The 14,004-nt window shown below is 43.5% G+C and overlaps 2 protein-coding genes across 5 annotated transcripts in view; one reads left to right on the top strand and one right to left on the bottom strand.

The window, feature by feature from the left end:
- The window catches only part of si:ch211-246m6.5 (von Willebrand factor D and EGF domain-containing protein), a 30,818-nt gene that overhangs the window by 11,081 nt on the left and 5,733 nt on the right, over positions 1–14,004 (top strand). Inside the window, exons 9-23 of the mRNA XM_035677504.1 lie at positions 405–478; positions 616–892; positions 1,134–1,336; positions 1,457–2,358; positions 2,729–2,865; positions 2,971–3,132; positions 3,231–3,335; positions 4,517–4,631; positions 6,248–6,522; positions 6,828–7,047; positions 7,227–7,364; positions 10,131–10,610; positions 11,015–11,185; positions 12,609–12,997; positions 13,125–13,614. Of these exons, the coding sequence (XP_035533397.1) occupies positions 405–478; positions 616–892; positions 1,134–1,336; positions 1,457–2,358; positions 2,729–2,865; positions 2,971–3,132; positions 3,231–3,335; positions 4,517–4,631; positions 6,248–6,522; positions 6,828–7,047; positions 7,227–7,364; positions 10,131–10,610; positions 11,015–11,185; positions 12,609–12,997; positions 13,125–13,614 (4,138 nt within the window). The remainder of the gene's footprint in view (positions 1–404; positions 479–615; positions 893–1,133; positions 1,337–1,456; positions 2,359–2,728; positions 2,866–2,970; positions 3,133–3,230; positions 3,336–4,516; positions 4,632–6,247; positions 6,523–6,827; positions 7,048–7,226; positions 7,365–10,130; positions 10,611–11,014; positions 11,186–12,608; positions 12,998–13,124; positions 13,615–14,004) is intronic.
- Positions 1–14,004, bottom strand: part of kynu (kynureninase) — a 43,611-nt gene that overhangs the window by 24,974 nt on the left and 4,633 nt on the right. For 2 of the 4 annotated variants that reach the window (XM_035677499.1, XM_035677498.1), the window contains exons 1-3: positions 6,275–6,414; positions 5,262–5,385; positions 4,497–4,655 (exon numbers count right to left, since the gene is read on the bottom strand). The gene's annotated coding sequence lies outside the window, so the exon portion shown is untranslated. Of the gene's footprint in view, positions 1–4,496; positions 4,656–5,261; positions 5,386–6,217; positions 6,415–6,908; positions 7,033–14,004 lie in introns of those variants that run through there. The other 2 variants (XM_035677501.1, XM_035677500.1) reach the window with 2 other exon arrangements.

Raw genomic sequence — 14,004 nt, 5'->3', positions numbered from 1 at the left:
GTATCATCAATTTCATGTACTTATCTAAGTATTACTTTAATTCGAGACTATAAAAAAGATGGCTCTAATTACAGGTTTCTCTGTCAAACTGTTTACATATACACATAGTTGTATAGTGCTTTATAAAAATTGGAGGGGGGGGGTGGGTTTATAGCCAAAAGCGTACCTGTTTGATGGTTTGACATGATGTTTAAAGAGCGCTGCTCTATGTAGTTATTACTTGTGTTCACACAAGCTATTACGTTATGTAAGACATGATGTCAGCCCTTCAGACATTGTGTCTCTGAGGAGTCTGTTGCAGAGGAGTTCTCTCATCTGTGTTTAGTGAAAACATCAAAGCCCAAGGTCAGAGGGTCACAGGGTGGAGCTACACTAATCTTTGGTCTCCTGACCTCTGCCCCTAGGTCATGGTCCAGGACGTTCCTACTTCCATCTGCTACTCTCTGACTGATCCACATGTCATTACCCTGGACGGCAGGTAATTTACATCCTAATCGGTTATTACCAGATGTCAAATTGTCATTTTAGTGTCAGTTTTGGGTTTTGGCATGGTAAAACACTAGATTAACTCAGATACTGACATATTTGGATGTACTCTCAATCACCTATGTGCAGGCGTTATGAAAACCACCAAACTGGCACCTTTGTTCTTTACCGGAGCCTCGTCAGGGAGTTTGAGGTCCACTCTCGCCAGTGGGACTGCGGCAGCCGACACTACGCTGTCGCCTGCAACTGTGGTGTTGCGGTGCGAGAGGGGAACGAGATTGCCATCTTTGACATGTGCAATGGCCAGCCGCAGGAAACCAGGCCACAGCTTACCCTGAAGAACATAGGTGACAGGGAGGGCAGTCGAGTCAGGGTCCTGGAGTCCCACCAGGGGAAGAAGGTCACCGTAGGTATCCGGACATTTTGACACTGGTACAGATTTGATTGGAAAATCATTACGCTGTTTGCTTCTCAGGAAATATCATTAGCTACTTTCATAGCTGACAATACATTGCCAGTTGCATGAAGACTTTAAATTTGATCAAACATGTGCAACTCTCTCAGTGTTCAAAATCTTTTCTGCTCTTGCATGAGGAGATTATGTTATGTTATGTAACTACCTGCTGGATGTGACTCTCCTCTTGTAGTTGATCTTTCCCTCCGGGGCCTTTGTTAGGGCCGATGTTGGTGACTGGGGGATGAGCCTTTCCATCAGGGTGCCCAGCGTTGACTACAGCAACACGCAAGGCCTCTGTGGCACCTTTGACCGAAATGGCAACAACGACTTTCACGGCTCTGATGGTGGCTCCTTTGGCCCAGATGACCTACCTCGCTTCATAGAGAACTGGAGGTCAGTCCGCGACCGCAATTCATACAAATACAAATTAGTGTGTTTGTTTTACTTTAAATCAATTTGACTGAAATGATTGAGTCTCCACAGAGCTATTTGTTTATTTTGTGTGTGTGTTAGGATAGCTCCTGGTGAGAGTTTATTTGACAAGACACCTCCTGGGACGATGCAGGAAGTCAGGAGGCCTTTCTGTCAGTGCCAAAAAGGATACAGCACTTCTCATCACGCTGGCAGGGGGATGAGGAACTTGTACAATCCTTCCGCTCACTCCGACTGCATATCATACCATAATGTGGATTACACATCTGTGTTCCCCTCTATGGACACAACAGTGGAATACATAAAGAGTCCAGAAAGAGAGGAAAGCATCCTGGATATGGCCTTTAACAGTCATCCTCTGGAGAGGAGGCACCTTCGGTCTCACAGCGAGAACAATAAAGACAGTGATGGTGAGCTGGGCGGTGAGTTCAGGGAGGATCTTCTGCTTTCTGTTGACAGGCCGAAAAGAAAAGCGTCATTTGAATTCCAGCCTGTCTTCACTTCTCAGAGCTTCAGCCAGGCTGATCTGGAGAACCTTGCCTACTTCTTCCCTGAGGATCACTTGGCAGAAGCCCGACCAGACTTGCAACCACAGTGGCCCACGCCGAGCGGCCTAACCTCAGCCAAAGCTCTAGAGGTGTGCCAGATAGCTTTGGCCAACTCGACTGTTGGTGCAGTGTGCCGGGGCCTGCTGGGACGCCGCCTAGAGGAGACAGTGGATCTCTGCATTCTGGACCTGCAGCTCAAAGACGACCTGGGGTGGGAGGAGGCACTGCTGCCGTACCTAGAGAATGAGTGTGAGAGGAGGCTGTTGGAAAACCGGACCCAGAGAGCAATGGAGGTGGGTGGTCCATCAGGAGCATCCATTGAGGTGGTGACAGCCCTGCGCTGCCCCAACTTTTGCAATGGAAATGGAGAGTGCACAGAGTGGGGCTGCCAGTGCTATCCCGGCCACAGCTTCTACGACTGCAGCCTGACCATCAGTGAGTATCCAGAGACAGTTGTTCCAGTCCTTAATGGGTTTAGCAGGTGAATTACCACTCAGACTACACTGCCTTACCACAGTGTACAGCTGTAAAATCATGATTAGAATAAGTTTTCCTTGGGTGGAAAATTAGATTAAAGCTCTACATTGATCACTGTGGAGATGATTAGCTAATAATTTGGATTAGAAAACATACCATTATTTTGGCTGACAAAAATATAAGCATTTCTCTGATGAGCTTTAGTCTAAGAGTGGTCTGTTAATTATATAAGATTATTAGAATCTCTATTCTAATTAGCTGCTGAAATCAGTAATATTCTCTCTTTTCTAAAGTACTTATGAACTAACAATAATCTGTCCTCCGATAGGCCAGCCAGTGGAGTTAACAGATTTGGAGAACGGTGGTTTGTGTGACATCCGAGCCTTCAACTGTCGCAACATTCGAGTCTTCGGTCTTGGCTTCATCGACTCTCCTGACCTTAGCTGCCATGCCACCAGACTGAAGGTGAGGAAAGGGGAGGTCAAAGGTCAGGTTGAGAGCCTTCAAAAAGGAAAGTGTTTTTTTTTTGTGTGTGTGTTTCCTCTGAACTGTGTTGGTCTTCCTCCGCAGTATATGAATGGAGTTTGGGTTCCAGGGGAAAAACAGAGAACGAAGGCCACCTTCCTCAACTCCAAGGCTTTAGACTGTGCTGTGCCATCTCTGAGCAACACAGCCGTCAATACAGAGGACTTCATGATGGACGATAAACCATACGCACGCTGGGAGATTAAGGTCATTTCCAATTAGCCAAACACTTTTGTTGTTTGTTTGTTGGTGGCTGTTTTGTCTTAAGCGTTTTTCAGTGTCAGCTCCACTCTTTCCTGTCCCAGGTAACCAATGATGGCTCCCAGTACAGCAAGGCCAAGGTCTTGACAATCTACGATGGCGTTTGCCAGGTCTGCGAGGCATCACGCTCAGGACTCTGTAAGTTAAAGGTAACTCACATAGAAAAGTGAACAGTGTTTTTCTCCATGACTCAAACATTTCACCACTGATCCAGCTGATTGATTTAATGTTTTTTTTTAAACCCCGTCCCAGGAAACCACAGCATCCCTTTCAGTAAACAAACCTTTTCATGGGTGTAAAAAACTGCATGATTATTAAAATCTAAGTAGATGAAACTGAAAAAAGAATGCTAAGTTTCATCTGCAATGTGATCTGTGATTATTCTGACACTGCTAGAAAATAATATAATACATATTTGTATGTTTGCTCGAGGCTGGACAGCTGCATGGAAAATATTTGTATCTTATACTGTTTGTGTTTTGGCCATGTCACGATTGTTATCAAGGTTATAGGTCATAAGCCGCAAATGTATTAAATCATTGAAATATTAGTGCTATCATCCAAAAAACACTCACTACAAAACCCACAAAACAAAAACATTAAATGACAAATCCTCATGCCTTAATAAAGTTAAGTTAATAAAGTTAAAAGATCCTGATCATGTTTAAAAGAAGAAGAAGGTAATTCAGACACTTTCTATGGTCCTTCAACATCCCAACTTGTTTTTAGGGAGGGAACAGGTCACCTGTTCATAAAACTTGGACTTGGGGTTTGTTTGTTTGAGTACAGGCACTAGATTTAGGAGACAGATGTGATTCAGTGGGTGTTTAGTGGAAAAGTGTGGTGAAGCGTTTTATATGCTCTGTTAGGGCTGCAGAATTTACACTCTGAACAACTTGAGGCTGGTTGAATGACTAAACCAGAGACAGTGTGATTTCCCATCCTTGCAACATGCAACAGCTGGCTATTTAAAAACCCAACAATTATTAAAAAAAAATAAATAAAGGTGCAGTGGGGGTTGTGTTGTTACTGGAACTGCTTTTTATTGGAGTGGAGACAGGACATCATGTAACCTTAAAGACAAGCTGGAGTAAACACATTTGCATGTGCTTGCCAAAGCTGAACTAAATTTAATTAACTTAAGCAGAGATGAAGCAGATGATGTGTATTTGCAGTTGATTTCCTGTTACTTACCTGCCATCTCCAGAATAAACCACAAAATGAAAATAAACAGCATGAAAAAAAGTTGTTTCTAATGTCATAAAACTGCATGTCAACATTTGTAGATTATGGATCCACCACAAACAAACCTTCTGTCTGTGGTTGCCAGGAGAGGACATGCAACATCGACGGGATGTGTTTCACAGAGGGAGACGCCAATCCCAGCAGCCCTTGCCTCCTCTGTGACCCGGACACCTCCAAATTCACCTGGTCCGTAACCCAAGGTACAAACAACTGTGTGTCTCCTCCTGTGATAAGGGAACAACCCTTTTTCAATACAACATCATCAAAATTACAATAATATAACATTTTTATATAAAAAGTACAAATCTGCTATATGGCCAAAAGTATGTGGACCGCTCCCCCTTTGTGTTCTGGGGCTGTTTGTCATGGTTTGAGTTCGGCCCCTTAGTTTCGGTGAAGAGAAATCTTAATGCTACAGCATACACTGAAATTGTAGACAATAGTGTTCCTCCAAGTTGGTCGCATCAGTTTGGGGGAGGACCCTTTCCTCTTTCAACATGACCATGCCCCTGTGCACAAAGCCAGGTCCATAAAGAAATCTTTTTCCCAGTTTGCTGTGGAAGAACTTGCATAGAGCCCTGCCCTCAACCCCATCCAACACCTTTGGGATGACCTTTCAGAAGGCCAACTGCAAGCCAGACCTTTTCACCCAACGTCAGCGTCTGACCTCACTAATGCTCTCGTGGCTGAATGGGAGCAAATCCCTGCAGCAGGTTCGACATCTGGTTGTTATAGCAGCAGATTAATACCCGTGGTTTTGGATTGACATGGTCAACAATCACATATGGGCGTAAGGTTTGGGTGTCCACATACTTTTGCCAACATATTACCTGTGGCAGTCATAGTAGTCTGTTGTGGTAGCCGTCCAACTGTGGTCCTGTTTGCCTCCATTAGTAGATCAAAGGAGCGGATATCTACGTTTCCCAGCATGCTCTGACCTGTCGCTTAACCACTCTGAAAGACAAGGGAGGGGGAAATCACATGGTTGAGTACCACAGCTACATATAATGACAATCATCCTTACTTACACTCAACAAACCACAAGTCAGTGAGGCCCCAAAAGCTGTGCACTGCAATAAATGACCAACCTAACATTTTAAGAAGATTTAAGAATAATCCTCCAAATGTGGTGAGATCGCTGTAGTATCTTTAACTGCTGTAGTAGGTTTTCTAATGTTTCTCTACCCAGTGTAGTTGTATGTAAGACAGAATAAGGCAGATCAATGCGATTTACGTTGGATGCAAGTTGCAGTATCTCTTCACATTGCCAGACTTTTTGCTTATTCCTAGACAGTTAGGTTAGGAATTCAGTAATAGTAATAATCCTCTTAATCAGCAAGCGTTCTCCTGTCAGTTTCTCAACATATGACCATCATGCTGACAAGTGTTTCCTGGGATTATCATCACTGTTTTCCTATTAAACATCTGTGGGGAAAGCGTGATCTCAGTAGTGGATGCTACATGAGCTTGTTGAGAGCGCCACTTGGAAAGGAAGGCTGGAAACCCCTCCAGCCATGAACATGTGTGTTTACAATGACTCTTCCTGCAACAGCCTGAAGGAATGTTTTCGCCAAACCAAGCTCGCTTGTTAAGAGTTTGTTTCAGGACAGGAGGTAGATTCTTTCATTAAAACTCAAAGATGTTGTAGTTGCAGATGTAATAGTAAATAAGAAGGTGGGAATAACGATGACAAAAGAGCTGATGGTTAGTTGCAAATGCCTGCAGAGCACATGGTGTTTGCACACAGAGGCTCAAACTCATTGCTATTTAATTGCATCATAAATACATTTTCAAGTTTTTCCTTTTCTGTCTTCAGTAAATGAGCCGCCGGCCTTTCACCGACCTCAAAGCGACATGCGGACATTTGCTGGGGAGAACTTCGTCTTCCAGTTTGCGGCATCTGACCCGGAGGGCTCTGCACTTCTCTTCCAGCTGGAGGAAGGGCCAAAGGGGGCTGTCCTCTCCCCTGCCGGCCTCCTTATCTGGAGGGTCCCATTGTTTCCTGACGAGGAGGAGGGAAGTCGATCGAGGCGCTCCTTCCGCTTCACGCTGTCAGACGAGTGCAACGCCCAGAACACCTTCACCGTGGAGGTAGAGTAGGAGAAGGAAATATAGTGGAAACATGAAGGTCACCAGTCAGTGAGCAGCAGCAGTTAAGTTAATCAGACTGCAAAACTTCAAGTTCACCTGACCACCACATTTCTTTTCTGCTATCACAAAAATCACAGGGAATGGTGCAGGAAGCAATGAGATTCATGGGAAATGTGGTGTTAATTTTAAGAGACATTAATACTCACAGTACTGTTGACGTAAGTTGGAGGCTAAAAGCTGTCTACATAGAGCAGTAAAGAGCATGATATACCTCAGTAGTCTCTCTCTTTCCATCTGTAATACAGATTGATGTGGTGCCGTGTGGGTGTCAGAATGGAGGTTCGTGTGTGACGGATGTCAATTTCCCTGCTGGCAGTGGGAAGTACCTGTGTGTATGTCCTGAGGGTAAGCAGGGCCACCTCTGCGACGAGGATGTAGACGAATGTTTGTCGGCTCCGTGCACAGTCGGCAAGTGCATTAACACAGCCAGCGGGTACAGGTGCGAGTGTCCTGCAGGGTTGAGAGGTAAGAATGAAATTAAAGTTCCTTAATTCAGATGCTGCTTGGTTTTTAAAACTCAAAAAGAGCCGGTTCTGTTTACTTCGGTTCAGCCGTTCTGGCATCATGTTCGCAGGTGTAGTAGATCAATCACATTTACAGTTTATGATCGCAGAAACAGTTTCCTGCGTGTGTGTTTTTGGCAGGTGTAACATGCCTGGAAGATATCAATGAGTGTGAAAGGAAGCCTTGTTTCCAAGGAGTTCAATGCTTCAACAGCTTTGGCTCCTATGGCTGTGGCCCGTGCCCCAAAGGCATGCTGGGAAATGGGACGACATGTACAGGTAAGCCTGAGCATACTGTGCATGTTTTAGGTGTCTTATGCCATGCTATTACATTTTTATCATGACAGCTGCTGTGTCAATTCTGTTGATACGACTGTGTGGATCAGCAACAGTATGTACCTGCCCACACTTAACATACGTTACAGTGGAGAAACGTACCAGTTAAAATTGTTTGCCAAATCTGGTGTCCACTCATGAGATCTCATAACGTCATGTGAATAAAATGAGAACATTTAACTCTCCACAGGTATCTGGGATAATAAAAAATAAACAGCTAAAACATAAAATGTCACATAGGCCACAAAAAACAATACTTTTTTTTATAAGATCAACCATTTAAGTAACAATGAAATACCTTCACACACACACACGAAACCCCCTACACATGATGACAAAGCTCCTAACCTCAAAGCTGGTTCTCATTAACAGGCACAACATTAGTTTATCAGATACTGCTGTTAGTTGATATTGAGCAGCCATTCTGTAGAGTTCCAAGGTCTCACATAATAAAATCTTTTCTTTCTATTTATTCATTTATCATATATGATCATATGTTGGAGGCTGTGATGTTGGTTCCAACTTTTATCGTGATTGTTCAAATGAAACATTTGAAGATTACTCTGTTGCACTAAGTAAATCACTTTCAATAAGAGCATCAGCTCACTGCCCAGAATGTGAAGGTGAATTTGTTAATCTCAGCCATGCGTCTCTGAGGAACACTCAGCAGAGATGCAGCATTTGTGTTGAATGGAAACCAGATGGCTGATTGCAGCTGATACTGCTGCTTCCCTCCATGTGCTCACTTTGCATTGCAGCGATTCCTAACTGGAGGTAATACTTGGAAAACACTGTCGCTGTGGGAGCCAAGCTTAATCGTGCAGTTGTTTTTCTTGTACATGCATGTGTATGGATGTAAGTTCGCACAGTAAACACATCCTTAATAGTTCCAATACTAAAACGTCTGAGACTCATAAAGCTGGTAGCTTCTGCTTTTTAATGCCTGCAGCTGCTTCACAGTGAACACCCCCCAGCCGCTAGGAATCTGAAAGCATGATTGAATGGTGCAAGGCTATGTGGCTTATATATTTATATTATTCTAAGTTCAATTGTAACACATCACCATGCTTATTTGAGGCACGCAGTGAGGGTTGGTTGCTAGCTGTGGTGACAATTTGACATAGAGAATAAAGTTGGTGATTGGCTGTCAACACAAAAACAAAGCTGTTACAAGGAGATGGGGATCCTCCTCATTTTTAATCACAGGCAACAAATTAATTTCAATTTGTATTTGAGTAGGTTGTCAGATAAATGTAGAACTTCTACAGGCTAGTAAAAGCTTTAAAATGTTGACTCATTTCAGAGAAATCATTTTGTGTTAAGAAGCTGGGCGCCACAGGTGTGTTTAAAGTTTGTAACACATGGCTTTATAACAAACCTGGGCTGAATAGCATTTGCAAATCATCGTCAGTGTTTGCTTTTACTCTGCGACTATCTAGATGTCAAATGAGTTGAGGCTTTCCAGCAATTCCATTATTGTCCTTTGAGTAATCAAAGAACCTCAAAACCTGGCATCTAAGCAGGCAGAAAATCAAACCAAGGTGTATGTTACAAGACATTATCGTCCCTAATGGAAAAACTGGCTCATAGCGAAGCACGCAGAATAAATTACTGTCAGCAATAAATTGTTTTGTCATTTTTATGGAACTTTGTAAAAGTAGACTCATGAGGACAGATCCTTGGATTTCCTCATCCTCCTTGTTAAACTGCTCACGCTTTGGTCCTTTGATCTGCTCGAGCAAAGGGGACTTTGGTTTGACTTATTTGACCTCCTTGTTCAGTTCAGTGCAAAAGATAAACAACTTTGTGTGTCAAGGGCCATCAGGGGCTGCACCATGGGTGAGGTTCCTATATCCTAAATGTCCTGGATGCAAAGCGAGCTGGTTCTTTTTTTGCCGTCCCCTGTTGAGAACAGGTCTGCAGTCTAAATAAATTCTAAGGCCCAGGCCCAGAGGAATCCAGACAACTCCAGACAACTAGATTTATTATCAGTATAGCCCTTAATCACAAACAAGTATCTCAAACTGAAAAAGAGACAGCAGCAGAAGGAAAACCCCTAACTAGATTCAGTAAATCGTAAAATCAAAGGCCAAGGTAATAACAGACAAGTGCAATAAATGTGCTGTTCAAGAGGATTCTAACTACATCGCAATACACAGTACGTCTCTCCAAAACTACAAGTACTGCAGAAGTAACCCCTTCAACATCCAACTAATTAACTGACTTTAAATAGTTAAAATATATGAGAAAATCTGAGTCAGAGCAAAGATGTCAAGTGTTTGAAACTTGACTCAGAAGTCTCATAATGATGTGACATGCCTCTGTTGCATTAGACTTCAGCATGAAATGCACTGTAGGGCAGGCTAACGCAGGATAAATCAGAGTCAGGTTGCGGTCATGTCATCGTCAATCACAGAGTGTATCCTGCTACGCTCGTGGCATGTAAATGTATTGATAGGCTGTGAGCGGTAATCATGCCTCGTTGAGATCTTTACACAAACTCTCTCCAAAGTCTCGTCTCGTGCTGGGCGTCTAACCTCTTGAACCTTTCAAGCTGCAATTTCTTTTCTGCAATCTTCATCCTCTTTGCTATTGGTTCTTTACAATGTGGGTGATCTAGAAACTGAATATGTAGTAAGTCCAGATAAACCAGATAAAGCTTTTACATGGCAGTCCAACATATAATATGTGTCTTTCTTCATACCGCAGTCGTCCGGCCAGTCCCCATCTCTCCCACATCTGCTCCTCGTATGACTGTCTACAAGATCCCAGATGTTCTGCTGCAACTACCCAAAACAAAGACAGACACTTTCCAGAAGACCTCAAGTGGTAGGCCCCTACAGACGAGGGCTGAGGCTGGGAAGACAATTCCAAGGCTTGACCCAAACCAATCAAAACCTAAGACCACCTCTTTGAGGCAGATTCCAGGAATAAGCCAGAACCCAGCACTCTCTAAGGCAGAAACTAACAAGAGCATCACAGCAATTACACCAATTGTGTCCCAAACAAAGACTGATGCTTTGAGGAAAACCCAAGGAATTAAACTTAACCCATCCAGAACTAACACAGACACCAACATCTCAGCAATTACAGAAGACCAAGTCAAGCCTGATCCGCCCAAAATCAGCACTACTATTGCCAAGACATCCACTGTCACACAGCCATCGGGAAATGGCAGACCAGCTTCAGGTACGGCCACTGATTCCCCCAATCTCTACCAACAGTATTTCTTTATACAGAAACTGGGCTGTACACTCTACTGAACCCACTCAAGTGCCTTTTATAGGAACATATGAGGACAATGATCAGTAAACTGGAACCAAGGTACACTCAACCTTTCTGATACAGGTGTATTTTATTATTGTGCCCACTAAAAACCAGCACCGACTGATTGGTATCAGAAAAATATTCAAAATATGATGATCCTCATTTACTGTAACTATGGATGTTTAGGAATGCAAAAAGGAATATTTGCTGCTGATACTTGATCTTTTTTATGTGAATTTGAGAAAAAACAAGAATTAGAATTAGTGAGTCCAGCCATGCTATCGATTCACTGTGATGATGCACTGACCACAGTTTGTGTGTCTCAGGATCTGGTCAGTCTCCGGCTGTGAATGTGTTGGCTACATGTGCCAGTAGGCCCTGCTTCCCCGGGGTTCAGTGCATCAACCGCAGGCCGCCACATGTCGGCTATGTTTGTGGCCGCTGCCCCCCCGGCCTTTACGGCAACGGACGCATCTGCATGAAGAACGCCAAGGCAGGTATGGGATTCTTTTTCTTTGAATTTGATTTTGAATATGAATAAAAATAAAAGAATGTTTGCCTGAATATCAACAAACCATTTATACAAAATTTTACCATTTATTCTTCTTCCTGTTTGTTTTCTAAACCTAAAGACATTTTTCTGGGGATATAAAGTATCACAAATTTGATGAATACATTGCTCAGTAATGTGAAATCTCTCCAAACATCGTGGGTTACTAATTTGTTCTTATGATGTTCTCGTTTCCATTTTATGTGTTTTTCTTGGTTGAAAGGAATGGCTTTTATTGTAGCAGATAAATCAATTTAAGTGGTTAGAGACTGCCTGGATGGATAACAACTGTTGGTACACTGCTTTTTTTGTCAGCGCCCTGGCCACAAAGTTTCATCACAAGTTTGCTTAACATTATTTTCTCATGCGGGGAATCGGGGCTGTCCTAACATCTCAGAAGAGACAGTTTTATTCCAACTTAAATCCCTTTACTGTGGATCGTGTTTGTCTGGAAAGTCTAAAGGTGGAACAAAGTGTTTGTGCAGATGCTTAAATCAGATTGCAATGCTGTTTCTACTGAAATTGTGGCCTGTAAAAAAAAAATCTCTTTGTTTTTGCCATTAGTAAAAACTGACTGTGTTCAACATAAAGCTCAATCTACCTCTAAGTGACCCTTCCTTAAGCCCATTCCCCTTACTTACTGTTGCTACACCTGTGAAAGCTGGCTATTCTTGCACTGCATATATTTAACAATTATGTGCCAGATTTACCACTAAAATATTTGAACTGTCTCTGCCTGATTTTTTAATGCTTCGAGTAGACTTGAAACTTTAAATTGGGTCTAAAATCTGCACTTCATGCTTACAGACTGAGGCTAAAACAATACAGGTCCCAGTTAAAAACTCAGCATCCTTACCAGTTGATGCAGCAGACATGGAAAGCATTGTTCTTCTCTAGCAGTGTAGAGGTAGTTTGCCCGAGTGGTGGAAGTGGAAGTTGGGTTGAGGACTAGTCGAATAATAGGGTTTGGCGGCTTTGTTGTAAACTTTAAGTCCAAAAAAGAGCAGGACGAAGCCAATAAAGTTTCCGTATACTAGCCTGAGGAGTAATGCTGGGTTACTACTATGGGTAGTAAGTTAGCCAGGTATGTGAATATTGGCAGGATAAATTGGAGCAGACAAACACAATGTGTAATGCATTTCTTACACTGTTGTTGTTGTGGTTTTGAGTTCAGTATAAAAATAACACCATCTTCTTAACTCAAAGGCATTGCTCTTATTACAGCGCCAATGACACCACTGTAGCATGTGCAGAAACCTAATGGCCTGCTTTGGCTAGTTACCCTTACTAAGCTATGGCTGGATAATATCTGTTTGGGGGAATGGGTACATTTTCCTAAGGCACTGAATTCACATTCTGTCTTTCCTCAGCATCCAATCATCTTCCTCAGCAGCAGACGGTAGCCAAGTCCAGCCGATTCCCGCACGGTAGCAGCAGCAGCAGCAAAGCCTCCCAGCTCCACCTGCCTAACCTTCCCACCAGGCATGGTATCAAACACCTGTCCTTGTCTGTCACAAGAGCGAGTCGAGATAATACACCACAGGTTCCCACCTCAGGGAGGGGAGGCGGGACGGGGAGGCGAGAGGCGGTCACTGCTTCAAGAGATGTTCCTAGAACCTCAATCAGTGCCCACCACGTCACTGCAAACACTCACATCACTCGCCAAAGTGCCATCGTCAGATCAGATGCCAGGACATACTCCAGATCTAGCCTGGCTTTCTCCAGGGTTTCTACAGTTCCCCATGTGACCGTTTCAAGGGTGAGTTCACCATTTCTGTACTGTGTGCTGTTTTGATAAAAGCCATGAAAGCTGTCGTGATTTCTAATGTGTAAGTGGACATGACCATCCAATCACCTTCCTTCCTTCATTCTATGATTATCTCCAGCAGTCTGAAGGAGCACTGACTGCTGCCACACCTTCCAAGGTAACACCGCCTGCTCCTCACCTGTCCACTCAGTCTGGCAAAGTGACGCTCAACCATCTGGCATCTACCCAGGCCAAACACTGGACCCCTCCAAAACCTGTTCTCCCACTCACAGCGGCCCTCACCGCTCTGTCCTACTCATTATCTGAGTCGGAGTTCTCTGCAGATGGAGATGAGGCTGAGACTGGATCCGAAGGCCCAGAGATGCCACACATGGTCCCGGCATTGACCTTCACAACACCGGGCAAGACGGCCTATAGCAGCTCCCTGCTGCAAAGAGCTACCTCCATCCGCCCAGGGGACAGGAGCGGTACGACAGCCAACAAACATGTGATGACCTGCGCTGACCATCCGTGTTTTCCTGGTGTCTTGTGTGAACCAGCAATTGATGGGGGTTTCCGCTGTGGGAGGTGTCCTGTAGGGTACACCGGAGACGGACTGGCCTGTCGAGGTAAGGCTCCATGTCTTCAATACTTGTTTAATGATAAGAATTGAGTGGGACATTCATTATCTTAAATATAATAAATTTTTAGCGCCTCGGAGCACACTTTGTCATTAGCATTATATTCGCTACATAGAATGTAAACGGTCAACGAGAGCGATGCTGCAATAAAAGTTTTCAAATACAAGATACACTAAGAAAACACTAATGGCCAAACATGCAAATTCATCTTTGTTAAAGTTTTACTGCTGCCAATCGGAGATCACGCCGCATGAAGAAGCACATTCTTGGACAGGCAACTTCAAAACTGCAAAATTCCAGTAAAATCATTGTTTGGTGGTTACACTCATTAGCACTGAGGATAAAGTAATAAACTCTTAAAATCTTAAATTTCAAATT

The sequence above is a fragment of the Morone saxatilis genome, unplaced genomic scaffold (assembly GCF_004916995.1).
Source record: "Morone saxatilis isolate NCDOM2014 unplaced genomic scaffold, NCSU_SB_2.0 Contig6, whole genome shotgun sequence".
NCBI classification, from domain to species: Eukaryota; Metazoa; Chordata; class Actinopteri; family Moronidae; genus Morone; species Morone saxatilis.
Note: the sequence above shows the minus strand (reverse complement) of the source record. Positions and strands in the feature narration are given on the sequence as shown.